At 58.9% G+C, this 15,575-nt stretch overlaps 2 protein-coding genes across 4 annotated transcripts in view; one reads left to right on the top strand and one right to left on the bottom strand.

Moving 5' to 3' along the window:
* The first annotated feature begins 1,443 nt into the window (after positions 1-1,443).
* FUZ (fuzzy planar cell polarity protein) lies at positions 1,444-6,169 on the top strand. 2 transcript variants are annotated; one of them, XM_032839255.1, is made up of 11 exons: positions 1,444-1,763; positions 2,005-2,126; positions 2,413-2,497; positions 2,617-2,685; positions 2,874-2,978; positions 3,736-3,933; positions 4,063-4,158; positions 4,475-4,581; positions 4,657-4,721; positions 4,799-4,873; positions 5,686-6,169. In XM_032839255.1, the coding sequence occupies exons 1-11, from the start codon at positions 1,653-1,655 to the stop codon at positions 5,910-5,912; spliced, it is 1,260 nt and encodes a 419-aa protein (XP_032695146.1). In that variant the 5' UTR covers positions 1,444-1,652; the 3' UTR covers positions 5,913-6,169. The 2 variants fall into 2 exon arrangements, with proteins under 2 accessions (XP_032695146.1, XP_032695147.1); XM_032839256.1 differs by lacking the exon at positions 2,874-2,978 and having other exon boundaries at positions 1,445-1,763.
* The window catches only part of AP2A1 (adaptor related protein complex 2 subunit alpha 1), a 30,376-nt gene continuing 20,750 nt past the window's right edge, over positions 5,950-15,575 (bottom strand). Inside the window, exons 8-24 of one of the 2 annotated variants that reach the window (XM_032839251.1) lie at positions 12,553-12,703; positions 12,063-12,231; positions 11,800-11,937; positions 11,451-11,633; positions 10,889-10,986; positions 10,432-10,663; positions 10,172-10,339; positions 9,928-10,091; positions 9,544-9,609; positions 9,175-9,231; positions 8,985-9,067; positions 8,778-8,867; positions 7,477-7,600; positions 7,251-7,367; positions 7,090-7,159; positions 6,727-6,861; positions 5,950-6,387 (exon numbers count right to left, since the gene is read on the bottom strand). In XM_032839251.1, the coding sequence (XP_032695142.1) occupies positions 6,310-6,387; positions 6,727-6,861; positions 7,090-7,159; positions 7,251-7,367; positions 7,477-7,600; positions 8,778-8,867; positions 8,985-9,067; positions 9,175-9,231; positions 9,544-9,609; positions 9,928-10,091; positions 10,172-10,339; positions 10,432-10,663; positions 10,889-10,986; positions 11,451-11,633; positions 11,800-11,937; positions 12,063-12,231; positions 12,553-12,703 (2,123 nt within the window). In that variant the 3' untranslated portion in view covers positions 5,950-6,309. The remainder of the gene's footprint in view (positions 6,388-6,726; positions 6,862-7,089; positions 7,160-7,250; positions 7,368-7,476; positions 7,601-8,777; positions 8,868-8,984; positions 9,068-9,174; positions 9,232-9,543; positions 9,610-9,927; positions 10,092-10,171; positions 10,340-10,431; positions 10,664-10,888; positions 10,987-11,450; positions 11,634-11,799; positions 11,938-12,062; positions 12,232-12,552; positions 12,704-15,575) is intronic. The other variant, XM_032839252.1, reaches the window with a different exon arrangement.

Raw genomic sequence — 15,575 nt, 5'->3', positions numbered from 1 at the left:
CTGCCTGCCTCTCTGCCTACTTGTGATCTCTGCCTGTCAAATAAATAAAATCTTAAAAAAAAAAAAAAAATCAAATCTAGGAGCGCCTGGGTGGCTCAGTTGGTTAAGTGACTGCCTTCAGCTCAGATCTTGATCCTGGAGTCCCGCACTGGGCTCCCTGCTGCGCAGGGAGTCTGCTTCTCCCTTTGACCCTCCCCCGCCTCAGGCTCTCTTTCTCTAATTCTCTGTTTCTCAAATAAACAACAAAAATAAAAATAAATTTAAAAAAAAAAAAAAAGAAATCAAATCTAGAGAGGCACCTGGATTGCTCAGTAGGTTAAGCCTTGTCTGACTCTGGATTTCGGCTCAGGTCCTGTTCTCAGGGTTGAGAGACTGAGCCCCGTGTTGAGCTCCGGGCTCAACCGGGAGTGTACAGGATATTCTTTCCCTCTGCCCCTCCTGTTCATGCTCTCTCTGTAAAATAAACAAATGAATCTTAAGAAAGAAGAAAGAAAGAAACCAAATCTAGAATGCAGACAAAACATGTCTGAAAGGAAGCAATTTTTTTTAAACATTACTATATATTTCGTAAATACATTTGGTTGAACGAAGGCCCCTGTTCTCACAAAAGAGAAAAGTTCTAGCTCATTATATTCAGAACTAAATGAAATTTTACTTTATCAGTTTAAACACACAGAAGAAGGAAACTAATGTATGTCAATCCGGAATTGGCTAAATTGATTTTGTTAGATCCATAATGTTGATTATAAAAAGACATTTTTTTAAAAAACGACATATATTTATTTGGTCTAATGAGGAAAAGTTTGAAGGCAACATTAACATAGTGATCATATTTGTCAAATTGTGTTAATGTTCTGGGTTAAAATGTCAACTTTTTATTTCGGGAAAGGTTTGGGAAGGAATATTTTCACGTTCGGCATGCTGCACTAAAGTGCATAAATTTATTACAGAAAGAATCTTATTTTTGTCATTCTGGAAAATAAAGGATTTCATCCTTCTTTTTCTAATAACAAAAACAACCATCTCATTTGGTGGTTACTAGGCAACGTGGCCGGACCAAACCATCCCGCGAGGGTGAAGGGGGAGATGGTATTTCTCTCGGTTTTGCTCGAGATTCGTCATGCGGCCATCTTTGAGTGGGGCACAGCTCTCTGTAGCTTAGACTGGAAAGTGGACGGAATGCAGTTGCCAGGCAACGCCTCGGTGCAGCCACCATCTTTGAGTGGGGCACAGCTCTTTATCAATTTAAAATGTAAAAACATCTTAGTTTACCTGAAGCTCGCCAGACAACGCCTTGGCGCCGTCCTTACCTTCAATCCAGGCTCTTCATTCTCTTCTTTAAATAAATGAACAATTAGGGAGAAACTACGAAGCTTTACAAGTACGATGGGTGCCATCTTTCTTAGGGGCATATGACTTCCGGTCGAGGCGGAAGAGCACCTAAACGGCTCGGGGGAGGTACTGGAATAGAGACTGAGGATGGGTTTGAGTTGGGTGAAGAAGGCGGGAAATCTACTTCTCTTCCAATCAGCTCGCTATCTCGCCCTCCGGCGGCTTCAGACCGCCTGCCGGCAGCCCGACTTAGCGTGACCACGGGCATGCTCCAAGGTGGTCGCTGACTGCCCCCACGAGGGGACTGGAGAGGGTTCCAGATGGGCGAGGAGGGGACCGAGGGCACCGTACATCTGCTTTGCCTTGCGGCCTCCAGCGGAGTCCCCCTGTTCTGCAGAAGCTGCCGCGGCGGTGCCCCCGCCCGCCAGCAGGTGGGGCTCTGGACCCCTGGATCTTCAAAATAGAAGGGGTCGTCAGGGGAGTAGGATCTGGGGAAGTTTCAGAGGCGAGTTTAGAGGGCCAAGGGTGCAATGACTGGTCTTAATAATCTTGATTCCTAGAAGAGGAGGGCCAGGGGATGTAGAAAGAGGAGGGGGCTGGGACCCTGGACACTTGGGTCCCAAGGTGGAGGGGACTGGGGGCTCCTGTCTAATGTCCCCAACTTTCCGCCAGCTTCCGTTCTCTGTCATCGGTTCCCTCAATGGAGTACACATGTTTGGGCAGAATCTCGAGGTGCAGCTGAGCTCTGCAAGGACGGAGGACACGACCGTGGTGTGGAAAAGCTTCCATGACAGGTCTCCAAGCTGTAGCTTTTGGGGCAGGGCCAGGGGCTGGGCGATGGCCCCTGTTGAAGATGACCCTGAGGCTTACCAGGTCTCCAAGGCCAGCTGTTTACTTGGCTGTGGAATCTTCAACAAGCCAGTTACCCTGTCTGATCCCTGCATTTCTCTGTATGAGAAGCAGGTTGTGCCAGCTGGCGAAAGATGTAGCTTACATCCAGGGTCAAGGGCAGACTCTCTCCTCACAGTCCTGCTTCCCTGGCCTGGAATCATTCTTTCTTCTCACCTTCCTTTCTCACAGCATCACCCTCATTGTGCTGTCATCTGAGGAGGGGACCTCGGAGCTGAGGCTGGAGAGGCTACTCCAGATGGTGTTTGGGGCCATGGTGAGACTCCCCAGCCCTCTTCCCCAAACCCAGAAGTCTGAGCTCTCAGCATCCTCCTCCCTCACACCAGGAGAGGAGTCCAGATCCCCAGCTCCTGCTCTTTTATTTGGTTCTTCTAGGTTCTTCTTGTAGGACTCGAAGAACTGACCAACATCCGCAACGTGGAGAGACTGAAGAAGGAGTTAAGGGTGAGGCTGCAGTACGCGAGCACAGAAGTTAGGATCCCAGGTCACAGATATTCAGAAACTACACTTCCCAGCTGTCCCTGGGGCAGCCTGGTCAGCTGACCCTAGAGCCAGGCCCAGCAGGGCTAGTTTTCTTAAGGCAGATCTGGGGCCCACCTGGGTCCTAAACTCCTCTTCCCTTCCATTCCTAGGCCAGTTACCGCCTCATTGACAGTTTCCTGGGGGACTCTGAGCTCATCGGGGACCTGACCCAGTGTGTGGACTGTGTGGTTCCTCCAGAGGGGTCTCTCTTGCAGGTACGAGAATGCATTGGGGAACCCTTCAGCTTGTCACTGGCCCTGGCTCAGTCCTCATCCTCTTACCCCTGGATCATTGCCTCAACCTTTTCTCATCCTTTGGGCTTCCATCCCAACCCCCACTTGGCCCCAGAAGGGTCTTTCTTCACCGAGAGCTACCCCACGCCTGCCCAGCTCACAGCCCTTCCATGGCTTCCATCGCCCCCAGGACAAGCTCCCGTCCCCCTAGCCTGGTGTTTGAGGACCTGTGGAATCTGAAACCCTCCAACGTGTTCACTCTGACCTTTGCTAACTCCCATCTTCACCCAACTGCCTTGTGGGTTCCCCGGACCCCAACAACTTCCCAACTTCTTTGCTTGGCACACGCTGTTCCTTTCGCTGGTGAATTTCCATCTATCCTTCCTTAAATACAGCTCTTGTCGATTCCCCTGGCACGGGCGCCTCCTGTGACACTAGGGGCAGGTGACATGACCTCTCCCAGCAGGAGTAGGTGGTTGATTGCGCCTACCAGGCTCATGTTGTTGGGATTATTAACTTCAGTAACACGTGTCAGTCTAGGGAGCAGCCACACTAGCTGTTTAAATTACAGTGTGACTTGGGGATAGTACTTGATTGTGAAGGTGAAGGAACCCATGCCCAGGGAGAGTGAGGCACGTGAGCATGCCAACAGGCTGACTTTGAATTGTATGCCTGTCTCTTCCCACTCCTGGCCCACCTGGGAAGTCACTGCCACCCCTGCTCATGTCTCCTGACCCAGGAAGCCCTCTCTGGGTTCGCTGAGGCGGCGGGGACGGCCTTTGGCAGCCTGGTCGTGTCGGGCCGGGTGGTGGCAGCAACAGAGAGCTGGTGGCGGCTGGGGACGCCGGAGGCCGTGCTGCTCCCCTGGCTGGTGGGGTCCTTGCCGCCTCAGGCCGCTCGCGACTACCCGGTGTACCTGCCGCACGGGAGTCCCACGGTGAGCTGGGGGAGTCGGGGCGCGGGGGACAGGGGGCCGCGAAGGGACCAAGAGGCCAGAACGCGAGGAGGCGGGGCTTCGGCGGGAAGGGGCGGAGCTCCGGCCAGCCCCTGCTGCGCCCCGCTTCAGGTCCCGCACCGGCTTCTGACCCTGACGCTGCTGCCGGGCTTGGAGCTGTGTCTGCTCTGCGGGCCGCGCCCTCCCCTCAGCCAGCTGGATCCACAGGTGAATCCGGGCCATGTCCCCGCTTTTCCCCCCTGTAGCACCCTCTGCCCGCCCGCCCCGTCCCTGGCTAACCACCTCTCCCGGCCAGCGTTCTCTACTCCGCGCTCGTCCCTCGTCGGCCCCGCCCCCCCGTGGACTATACCTTCTGGCCAGCCTGGTCCCTCTATCGCTCCCATCCCCTCCTTGCAGGCTTCACCCTTTCCCTGGTCCCCTGGGGCCCCCCCCCCCCGTGGGCCCCCCCCCCCCCCCCCCCCCCCCCCCCCCCCCCCGGTTAACCCCCCCCCCCCCCCCATCTCACCCACGGGCCTCGCCTCAGCTTTTGGACCGCTGGTGGCAGCCAGTGCTGGACCCGCTGCGGGCCTGCGTGCCGCTGGGATCCCGAGCGCTGCCCGATGGCTTCCCCCTGCACACGGACATCCTCGGGTAGGGCTTGGACGGGGGTGTGGGCTGGGGGTCCTCACCCCCTCTGCCCTGGCCACAACACCCCCTTTCTCACAGGCTGCTGCTGCTCCACCTGGAACTGAAACGTTGCCTTTTCACGGTGGAGCCCTCTGGGGTTCAAGGTGACTGACAGGAGGGCCAGGCCGGGAGGGGCTTGGGCCCAGGGGGGCTCTCTGTCACCCTCTCTTCCCCCCTCCAGAGCCTTCTCCTGAGCATCGTCGTCGCCTCCTGCGCTCCTTCTACACCTTGGTCACCGCCACGCACTTCCCACCAGGTGTGCCCCCTTTGCACACGCGAGGACACTGAATCTCCGATCATATAAGGGAGGATGGGGCATCCACACCCGCGGGGAGGGGCAGGGGGGTCGCAGCCTGGAGACCACAGAATCCACTGGGCAGCCCTAAGAGGTAACGCTGAGACTTCCTCTCTGGCCAAGTGTCATGGATGCCATGACTGACTTCACCCTCACAGGTGAGGGGGAGCTCCCGTCACATCACTCTGCTGCTGCAGAGGAAGAAACTGAGGCTCGGTTAGTACGCAGTGGAGAGTCCTGAGTCACACAGAGGTTCCCAGAGCCACAATCCACTGTACTGCTGCAAGCACACACTTTGCCACCATCTTTGCCCCTCGGGGTGTGGGGTGTCACAGAGACTAGGTTAGGAGGGAAAAGTTGTCTTAGAACCCACGTGGCCCTCGGGAGACAAAGGAAGGGATGGAGGACTGGCCCCTCCTAGCTGCGTGACTCCACCTCCCCCACCTGCTTCCCTGCCTAATGTGGGTGGCGGGGGGGGGGGGGGGGAGAGTTCCAAGGGCTGGGCCTGTATCTGCTCAGCATACCTGTATGTTCGTGATCTGTACTGCTAGGCCGACTGTCCAGGGCTGCACACGGCATCCCCAGGAGAGAGGGGAATGGAGGCTGGCTGGGAAGAAGGGGGAGACGGCCCAGGTCCTTCAGGCAACTGGCAGCCAGCTGGAGCTGCGAGGCCCTCGCCTGTCAGGCCCGGGATGTGTGTCGCTCCTGCAGGTTCGCCTACTAGTTGTCTGGGGCCCCCCCGGTCACCTCGGCCCTTCCTGTCGTTCCTCCAGAGCCGGGGTCAGCAGAGGACAAGGTGAAGGAAGTGGCCCAGAGGACCCAGGTGCCAAGAGCCTGCTACCTGGTGTCTGGACCGGAGGAGCCGGGCACGGGCTGGCGGCTGGTGGCTGTGCAGGCGGGCCCGCGGCGGCTGCTGCTGCTGCTGTCTGCCCAGAGTCCCACCCACGCGCTCCGGGGCTTGGCCACCCACACTCTGCAGGCCCTCAGCCCGCTCCTCTGACCCCTGCGCCTGAGCCACTCACGCAGACACGGCTGTCAGCGTCTCTCAGTTTATTCGCTCACAATAACACACAGCCCCTGGACAGGGAGGGGGCAGGAGGGGCTACAGTGGGGTGGGGTGGGAGGGGAGGAGGCGCCCACTTCCCTGGCCCCTCTCCCCTCTGTGCTTAAGGGGGAAAGGGAGGGAGGGGGCTCCCCCTTACCCCCCAGAATGTAAACAGCAGCAGATGAACAAAAATAAAAATACAAAAGGCCGGAGGAAGGTTCCAGGCATCCCCCCACCCCTGGGGTCTTCCCTGTCACCAGTGGAGGTCCCCTCGCTGCCCCATCCACCACAGCTGCCTCAGTCCTAGGGGCTGCCCGGCGCCGGCCACATCCCCGGGGGCAGAGTCCAGGGTTCAGAACTGCTGGGCCAGCAGCTCACACAGGTGACGGGAGACGGGTTCCTTGCTGGTACGCAGGGTCAGCCGGTACATCTGGGTGGGGGACATGGCGGCACAGACTCAGGGAGGAGAAAGAGGGGAGGAGAGTCCGGGGGGCGCGGCGGGGGAGGTAGGATACAGGGAGATAAGAGAGAAAAAGGACAAAGGGATTAGAAAGATGACAGAAGGGACAGGAGGCAGAAATAAAAACAACACAGGAGGGAAAGGGTGAAGGGTGAAAGTGAGACCCAGATGGGGAGAAAGGGTGTGGCAAGGAAGACAACAGATAGAGGACTCAGGGACACAGCACGGAGGGACGTGATTAAAAACGAACACACTGAGGCAGGGGGGTAATGTGTCAGTCTCAGAGGCACTTCCCAGACCACTGCTCACCTGAGCCTGGGCGTTGGGCTCCAGCCGGAGCAGACAGCCCACCTGCAGGGCTTTAGTCTGGATGATTCCAGCCCCCACGAAGTTCTCAGGGTTGGGGTCCACATTGTCCAGGAGAGCAGAGCCAAACCCCAGGAGCTGGGGAAGAAGGGTAGCTGTTGGAGGGGACCAGATCTGGGAGCCACCAGGGAGTAGCAAACCAGTTCCCCCGAAATTCTTGCGAGTGGGACCTGGCCCCATTTTACAGATGGGAAAATAGAGGCATGGAAAAAAAATGGAAAGTGCTCCCCAAACCCCAGTTAGGGAGAGGCAGGTCTGGGCTGTGGGTCCAGGGCCCCCTCTCCTGTTCGCGCAGTGGTCACTCACTTTTGCCTTAGTGACTTCCGCATCCATAGGGTGGTTGGCTTTGAAGATTTTCTGTGCCTCCTGTTGGGGGCTGGAGGCAGGGGAAAGGTTCCGGTCAGGTGCTTGGAAGGCCCCGCCCCCGCACCCCCCAGCAGCGCAGCTCGCACCCCGTCCCTGCTCACAGGCTCAGCTGCTTCCAACGCTGGAAGAAGTCCTGGGCCGCCATCTCCGTGGGCTGGAAGAACTTGTTGATGGTCACCGGGAGCTTCAGGGTGAGGGACTGGGGGGCGCCCCCGTACCTGGTGTTGAGGGGAGGGAGGAGCGGCAAGGAGGCTCCATCAGACCCCAGCCCCCCTCCCCCCCATCCAGAAGATCGCAGCCGCTTGGCAGGACCCCCGCCCCACTCACCGGAAGCGCACAGACAGGAGCGGGGGCGTCAGGAAGTCCCGCAGACATTCGATGTTGAGCACCTGCTGCACCTGCGCCCCGCCGTCCACCTGCGCGGCCACGCGCTTGGTCTGCACCGCCAGCTGTGCCCGCTGGGGGTCAAGGAAGCCAGAAAGAGGCAGCAATTCCCTCCCCCCGCCTCCTCTCCCCTGCGGTCTTGGCCACGAACTCTGATGGTTCTGAACCCCGGCCTGCAAGCCTCCAAGGGGCCGGGCCTGCCAACCCGGCACATGGTAGGAGGCCCCAACACCGAAGCCCTTCCTCAGTGAGCCCTCTGGCCTCCCACGAGGGGCTCGGGGACCTCCATTATGGCACAAGTCACATGGCACTAGGGCAGAAGCCCTCCTGGGGCTGGGATGGTTGACTCGAGTTTGAATCCTGGGATCGTACCACCTTGGGGACTCTGGGCGAGCTACTTTACCTCTTAGCCTCAGCTACAAAATGGACACGGTGTCCTCAGCATTCAGAGAAATAATCCAGTGTGAGTACTTGTCCGTGTGTCTGGCAAACGGTCAGGGCACCGAAAGTGGCTGCAGTGTGATCACATCTACCTTCAAGTTGGCAAGGACGGCATCTTGGGCGTCTCCCGCCCCTGCCCCCTACCCATGCCTAGCACAGAGCTGAGCCCGGCGGGCGCCCTGGAGATGCTGCTGTTGAGGGCTAAATGCAGCAAAGGACTGAAAAGGTCCTCAAAGCTTTTGGGCCTAACTGCTGTCATTTTATGGGCATGAAAACCACTATCAGAGAAAGAAGGGAGGACTGACACCTTCCTTTATGCCAGCCACCCTTCCAGAGTTTTCCAACCACACTGCCCTTCAGAACAACGCTATGAGAAGGAAGAGGGTCTACACTTCAGACATGGGACAGGAAGGCACAGAGAGGCCAAGTGACTGGCTCAGATCACACAGACAGCCTTGCTTGGGGATCCAGACCCGCAGGCCTGGCTCTTGAATGCAGGAGACGCCGGGATCGTGGGTGTGCAGCCCTCGGAGGACAAGCTCAGGACACGGAAGCGGCCTGACAGGGACAAACAGAGGCACCCCTCTCCCATCACTTCACTGTCCTCAGGCTGTCCTGGGGAGAAGAGGCCCACCCCGGTCTCACAGAGGACACTAAACCTCGAACACGTAACCATATGCTGAGGCTCTGAAGAGAACTGAACACGGTTCTGGACCGGGGTTCACCTGCTTCCCCATGGCCAGGAAGGCAGACCAGGAGGGTCAGGGCTCAGGGGAGGGGGCTGGGCCAGGCCGGGAGGATATGAGTCTGGAGGTCTCCAGGGTGGACGACAGTGGGCGAGAAGTTCTGGAATTGCACGGATGTCTTGTTGCCATAGAAGAGATACATGCGGCCTGCGGAGGGTGGGGAGGGCAGGGCTCCATCTGACTTCCTTAACCTCCTCTCCAGATGCCACCCAAACCCAGATGTCCCCGAAACCCCATCCCCACACCGCCCCTCTCTGGACGCACCCAGGTTCTGCCGGAACTCCGACTTCACTCCAATCTGCAACAGTTGGTTCTCAAACAGGACCCCGTTGTTCTTGCACACGAACCTGGGTGGGGGCAGCGGGGAGCTCAGGATGCCAGGGGCGCCTGTCTAGGCCCTGCTTGGTGCTCCCCACCTGTCCCCGTTCCCTCCCTGATCCTTTCCGTGACTCACTTATTCAGCAGCTCATCGGCTTCAGGGATGGGTGGTCCGATGTCCTCAGGACCTGGGCTGCAGGTGGGGAAAGCAGTGAGATGGGAAGACGGTGGGGGGCTAGAGAAGACCCGAGCTAGAGGTGGGAGACTGTAACCCCTCAAAGGACAGAACCCCAGAATCCACATACCCAGATTCCCCCAAAGAACCCCAGAATCAGACCTATGATTGTCTCTAATGGGACTAGGACCCTGGTGTGTGCTGCCACCCCTGCCCCATGTCAGAGCACCCCGACTTTCACTCCCCTCCAAATCCTTGCCTCCGCAGCTCATCAGGAACCCCTTGATAAGAGCTTGTAGTCCCCTAACCCTCCCTGGGGACACCCCTTACTCAGCAGCTGGAGCTGGGTCAGCCAGCAAAGCCATGGGGCTCTCAGGGGCAGGCGGCTCCAGCTCGCTGGGCCATCCAATCCCAGAGCAGACAAGAGAAGACAGGCGTGGCAGGCAGCCAATCCCAGAGAGGCAGCAGAGGGCCGGGGGGAGAGAGAAAGAGGGAGGAGGGAAAGAGAGAAGGAAGAGCAGGCTGAGACATGGCGATGGGAGGACTACACAGGGCGGCCAGGGTCAGCCAAGAGTCCAGAATGGCCAGAGGGAGAGAGGAGGCCAGGGGAAGTGGCAGCCACGGCGACAGAGGCACAGGGACAGGGAGGGAGGAGGGGACCGTGAGGGGGCAGACGGAAAAGGGGCAGCCTGGGGCCACGGCAGGCAGCTGTACCTGAGGAAGGCCTCCTCCGGGGTGGGCCCCAGGCTGGGCTGGGCCGCTGGGCCGTCGGAGAAAACGTCCACCAGGAGGTTCCCTGCACCGGAGGTCGCTGGGGCTGCCGCTGGGGGAGGGGCTGCCCGCAGCCCCAGGAGGTCGGCGGAGGGCGAGGGCGTTGACTGCAGGGAGGTGCAGGTGGAGGTGAGCCGGGATAGCGCCCGGCGGCCCTGGCCCTGACAGCCCAGCCCCTGGGACTCACCACAGTGCTAGGGGTGGGCTCCACGCCCCCATTAATGTCATTGCTGCTGGGGTCCCTCCGGCCGTCATCCAGGGCGCTGCCGGCCCCAGGCCCCTTCTTGCGTTTCAGCTTGGCCAGGATGGACGACTCTCGCTCCGGGAAGGGCGGCATCTCTTCCAGCACCGTGGCCTGTGGGGCCAGAGGGCGAGAGCGGGTCAGGGACAGCTCGGCGGCCGAGGCGCAGGGCTGGAGGAGGGGCACGCGGGGGCCGCGGCGCTGACCAGGACATCTGTGCTGGCCACCGAGCTGAGCGTGAGGTACTCGACGGCGCGCTGCTGCAGCTCCACGTCCGCGTTGCGCAGCTGGGAGCCGGCCCGCAGCACGCCCTGGATGGTGGCCTTGGTCTCCGGGAAGAGGTTGATGAACTTGATGTAGGTGGACAGCAGCAGGGCCCGGGTGGCCACGCTGCACAGGTGGAACTTGGAATGCAGTAGAGAGAACTGCACCGGGGGGCTGGGGAGGGCGGGGGGCGTCAGCACGCGGCTGCCTGGCCTCCTCCCGGAGCCCCCCCAAGGCCACCCTGCGTGGCAGCCACTGCAGTGCTCTGTCCCAGAGACTCCTGGGAGCTGCGCTGTCTTGCAAGCACCAGATGGTTGTGTGAGGGGCCAAGAGGGTCCCTGGGGGCCCCATCACCATCAGCCCCAGACCCCTCCGGGATGCACGTGTTCACCGCCTCACCTGGAGCGGGGGTCCCCAGCAATCAGATTCCCAAACTCCCCGAGGATGTAGCCGCCAACCTTCACCATGTTCTCATGGCAGGCGGGGGCCTGGAGTGCCTGGAGGTGGGGACAGGGCAGGTGAGCGCAGCAGGGAGCTGTGTGCTCTGACTCAGGACTGCTGAGGGGTGCCAGGTGCAGGGCTAAGCCCGGGATGCCTGTTAACTTGTAGAACTCTCACAAACGCTACGCTGTGGGTGGGACGATAGGTGGGGAAACTGAGGCACGGGCCAGTTACGTGACTGGCCCACTTTCACACAGGTGGTAAAACCAGCGGCACCAGGCCCCCCTTCCTGGGGCAGAAGGCTGGGGAAACTGGCAGGACTTGCAGGTCGGTGACTCTGCGCTGGGTGGCCTGCACCCGTGGCCCACAGACCCTCACGCTGGCCTGTGAGGACCCGGCCCCCAGGGAGGCCAAGGGAGTGCTCTGAGGAGGAGGGAGCAAGACGGTGGTCACAGCGGGTAGGCCCCACAGCCCCAGCCGTCCCTGCTCTGCCTCACCGTCCCGCTGTGGGGGCGCTGACCTCAAAGACGGTCTTGGCAGCGTAGCCCTGGACGTCATCGCGGTTGGTGACGATCTGCAGCACGCGGTACCACACCTCCTCACTGACGTAGTCGCCCGCGATGCGGATGAGGTTGAGGATGGTGTCCACGTACCAGCTGTAGTCCACTGCGTACTTCTCGGCCAGGATGGCCACCTTCAGGACCTGCCAGCCAGGGAGGGCAGGTGTGCGTGCGCGCGCAGTCCAAGCATGGAAGAACCAGATCTGGGCTCATCACTGTCCCCAACGGGAGACCCCGGGGGTCCAGGCCCCCAGCCCCCTCTTCCCTCAGAGCCGGGGGTCCAGGCGCCCAGCTCCTCCCGGGACTTACAATCTCCTCGCGGATGGCGTAGTCCGCTGTCTCCAGGTACCGAAGCATTTCTGACACGATCTGCTTGGCGTTGCTCCGGTCGCACATGGCATAGAGGAGGTCTGCCGCCCGCTGTCGCACGCTGACGTCCCGCTCCGTCTGAGGGAAGAGAGCAGGGGCAGAATGTTCTAGGCTCTGCGGTGGCTTCTGAGCCCTGCACCTCTCCGAGGGAACAGAGGCCAGCGTACAGGGCCTGGCCCGGGGCAGGCTCTGCGGTGGTGTACCTTGAGGGCATTGATGACAGTGTCGATGTGCGTCTTGACCGCCTCATGGGAGAACTCGGAGCTGGCCAGCGTGCACATGCTCTCCAGTGCCAGGTAGCGCAGGTTGGTCTCCCGGTGCTGCAGGAACTGGCCCAGCTGGTTACAGGCCCGCACCAGGAGGTTGGGCTCGCTGGTGGCAAGAGGCAGAGACGGGGGGTTCATGAGAAGGTGGAGGACTCAGGCCCACCTGAGCCATCCTATGTTCCCTTTGAGACCTGGGTCTTAACTCCTGCCCTCCGTCCCCGTCATGACCACTCCTGGTGGCTGTCTGGGCCACTGGGCTCAAAGGAAGAGAGTCAGGAATTCTGCTTTTCCCAGGAGGGGTCCAGCACCACTCCGGGGAGGTAACAGTTCGCAGCTTCATCGTCGTCCTAGCTAGCAGTCCCGATTCCCAGCCCAACCTCCTAGGATGCAGGAGTCCGGGCCCCTGGCCCTCCCCGCAGGCAGGCACCTGTCGTAGTGTATGATGAGGCTGATGGTCTCAAAGAGGATGGCGTTCTTGGCGTTGGAGTGCTGGACCTTCTTGGACTTGGGGGGCTCCTGGGCCTTGTTGAGCACGGTCTCCAGACACTCGACCAGCCGCCCCTTCACGGCAGCATCCTCTGGGGACATGGAGGGCATGTCATGGGATGAGGTCTCTGCCAGCCCCGCCCACGTGCAGGGCAGAGCCCCCCCGGCCCCGAGGGCTCTCATCTCCCGCAGGAAGGGTGGGCCCTGCAGCTATGGGCTGGGGTCTCTGCTCCTTCTAGCTCATCCTTGGTCTCCAGGTGACCAGGGGAGGTGGCAGAGGGCCAACAGAAGAGACCAATCCAGGCTTTGGCTTTTGTCCTGCTCGGTGATGACTCCCACCCCTGTGAGCCTCAGTTTCCCCTCCTGCAGCACTGATACACTTTAGGTTTCTCACAGGAAAAAGAAACCTTCCCAGAGACACTGTGAAACCAGGGTCGCCCCAAGAAACGGTCTGAGCGCCCGAGACAGACACACGCCAACCAGGAGCTCCGACCAACACTGATAACTGCCATTCCGCGGGGTGTGAGGTGACATCCTGTGCGCCGATGGGCTGTCAAGCCTTCTAGAGGAAAATGTCGCACCTGGATGTATCAGGCGGCTCACTGGGGTAGAAGGATGAGCTGTAGGACACAAGGCAACTCTAGGCCAAATCCAGAAGGTGGGACACCCCTGCAATGCCAAACTCTCCCGGTTTCTTCACAAAACCAGTAGTTTCTTCAAAAACTGGTGGGAGGGCTATTCCAGACTCCCCCCCAAAAGGGACAAAGACATAAGGAAATGTAAGTCGCAGCCCTCGACTGAACTGTATTTTGTTTCAGCCGTACAAATAAGGCTGTGGACAGTGAGGGGGGTGTGAATGGTACCTGGACAGCGGACGACACCATGACCTTGAAGCTCCTCAGGTGTGACAAGGGCACTGTAGTTTTGCGCAGTGTTCTTGGGTCTCATGAAATGTGTGTGGGTGTATTTTGGGCATGGGGGAAGCATGAGGACGTCTGCGACTTATGTCACTTAAATGAGCAAGTGAGTGTGTGTTTGAGACAGCAAGCCAGCCAGGGCGCCAAGAGCAGCGTTCAGGGTCTCTGCCAGGTCTCGGGGCCTCACATGTTCATGACACCATTCTCGCAGGTGATCTTTCCGTTTGAAATGTTTCATAATAAAAAGGTGGAGTGAAAGCCAATGCCCCAGAATAAAGGGGCAATTCCTCTAGACTATGAGAAATAAGTAAATTCTATACTTATCTTTTTCTTCTTCTTTTTTTCCCTTACTTTTTGTTTCAGTCATCTCCATGCCCAGCGTGGGGCTTGAACTCATGACCCTAAGAGCTGCCTGCTCCACTGACTGAACAAGCCAGGCGCGCCTAGATGGCTCAGCTGGTTAGCATTCGACTCTTGATTTCAGCTCAGGTCATGGTCTCAGGGCCATGAGATCGAGCCCCGTGTCAGGCTCCCTGCTCAGCAGGGAGTCTGCTTCTCTCTCTCTCTCCCTCTGGCCCTCTCCCTGCTCTCTCTAAAATAAGTAAATAAATCTGGGGCGCCTGGGTGGCTCAGTTGGTTAAGCAACTGCCTTCGGCTCAAGTCATGATCCTGGAGTCCTGGGATCGAGTCCCACATCGGACTCCCTGCTCAGCGGGGAGTCTGCTTCTCCCGCTGCTCTCTCTCTCTTCTCATGCTCTCTAACTCTCTCTCTCTCAAATAAATAAAATCATTAAAAAATTTTTTTAAAAAATCTATTAAAATAATAAATCTTAAAAAAAAAAATACTTGTATCTTGATCGGATCCTAGTCTGAACACACTGAGGATTTTGGAGCTTCAAGTGTGACCGTAGAGAACGCCCATAGTTTTTAGAAACGTGCAACAAGATATCCAAAGATTAAAAACGTGATGTCTCTACGCCAGTCTTAAATACTTCAGGAATAAAAAAAGCAAACTTAGAGCACACATGCACCGCCAAACGCAAGTCTAGACAATGGGTGCGCTCTAGCTATCTGGACGTTGGGAAATTTTCCGTAATACGCTATCAGAAACATTTTCCGTAGATAAATCAGGAGGTGGCCTCTCTGGCCCAGCACCACCTGCTTGGGGCCACAGCTGCAATTCCTATGACACAGGGGGTGACAGGAGGCGAGGCACCTGCTCCGGGCACACCCCGAAATGATGAGGCGGGGCTCCTGGGACGGAAGTGAGGTCGGAGATCTGCCCGAGCGCTTCCTTGCAGGATGAGAAAGAGACCCAGGAGGGGAACGAACAAGGCTTTCCCAAGGCCATGGGACAGAATTCACCAGTGGCCTTCACAGGCCGGAAGCGGCCCCTGCCTGCGTGTGCACGCGCGCACACGCACACACTGCCATGCGGGTGCACACAGACGTGTGGACACGCCCAGACTTGCACACGCGGTCATGCGTTCACACGCACGCTCGTGCACAGCTGCCCATGCAGACTCAGGGCTGCACGTCAGTCCCTGGCCACAGCAGGTGCACGGTACCCTGGCCGAACGGAAGGGAGCCGGTTTATCAATCCCCTCCTGTGTGCTGAGCAGCTCAGCACGGGCTCCCTCAAAACTGCTCTACGAGGCAGGCAGCAGAGGAAATGGGGCACTCGGCCCTATGGACCCCAAGGTCTGTAGGGTAGAGGGAGGGACTCGGAGCCAGATGCTGGCATAAGGCTCCACCCCTTAGTCGCTGCCAAGCTCCACCCCAAGTCGCTGCCAAGAGACATGACGTCTCATCTCCAAGCCTCAGTCTCCCTGTCTGCATGCTGCAGGGAGGGCTCCCCTTCACCAGCTCTGTTGGGAGGGCACAGACACCCCCGGTGCGCCGCCTGGCTCACGCTAGGCTCATCATCCACACCACGGCTATGACCTTGAGCAACAAGGCCATGAAAACCTCTCACAGAGCTATGGTCATCCAAACAACACAGCCCGGGATCACCCCCAGATCGGCTGCGGGGACCATGGGCAAGAGC

This window comes from Lontra canadensis, unplaced genomic scaffold (genome assembly GCF_010015895.1).
Source record: "Lontra canadensis isolate GAN:19392208 unplaced genomic scaffold, GSC_riverotter_1.0 scaffold107, whole genome shotgun sequence".
Taxonomy (NCBI): domain Eukaryota; kingdom Metazoa; phylum Chordata; class Mammalia; order Carnivora; family Mustelidae; genus Lontra; species Lontra canadensis.
The sequence above is the reverse complement of the archived record's forward strand: the minus strand, read 5'-3'. Positions and strand labels throughout refer to the sequence as shown.

What these genes read in the sequence shown, in the direction of transcription:
- FUZ (XM_032839255.1), top strand. Translation starts at nt 1,653, where the DNA reads ATGGGCGAGGAGGGGACCGAGGGCACCGTACATCTGCTTTGCCTTGCG. An exon ending in GTGCCCCCGCCCGCCAGCAG is followed by an intron (nt 1,764 to 2,004) that starts GTGGGGCTCTGG and finishes ACTTTCCGCCAG; the next exon opens with CTTCCGTTCTCTGTCATCGG. An exon ending in GGAGCCCTCTGGGGTTCAAG is followed by an intron (nt 4,722 to 4,798) that starts GTGACTGACAGG and finishes TCCCCCCTCCAG; the next exon opens with AGCCTTCTCCTGAGCATCGT.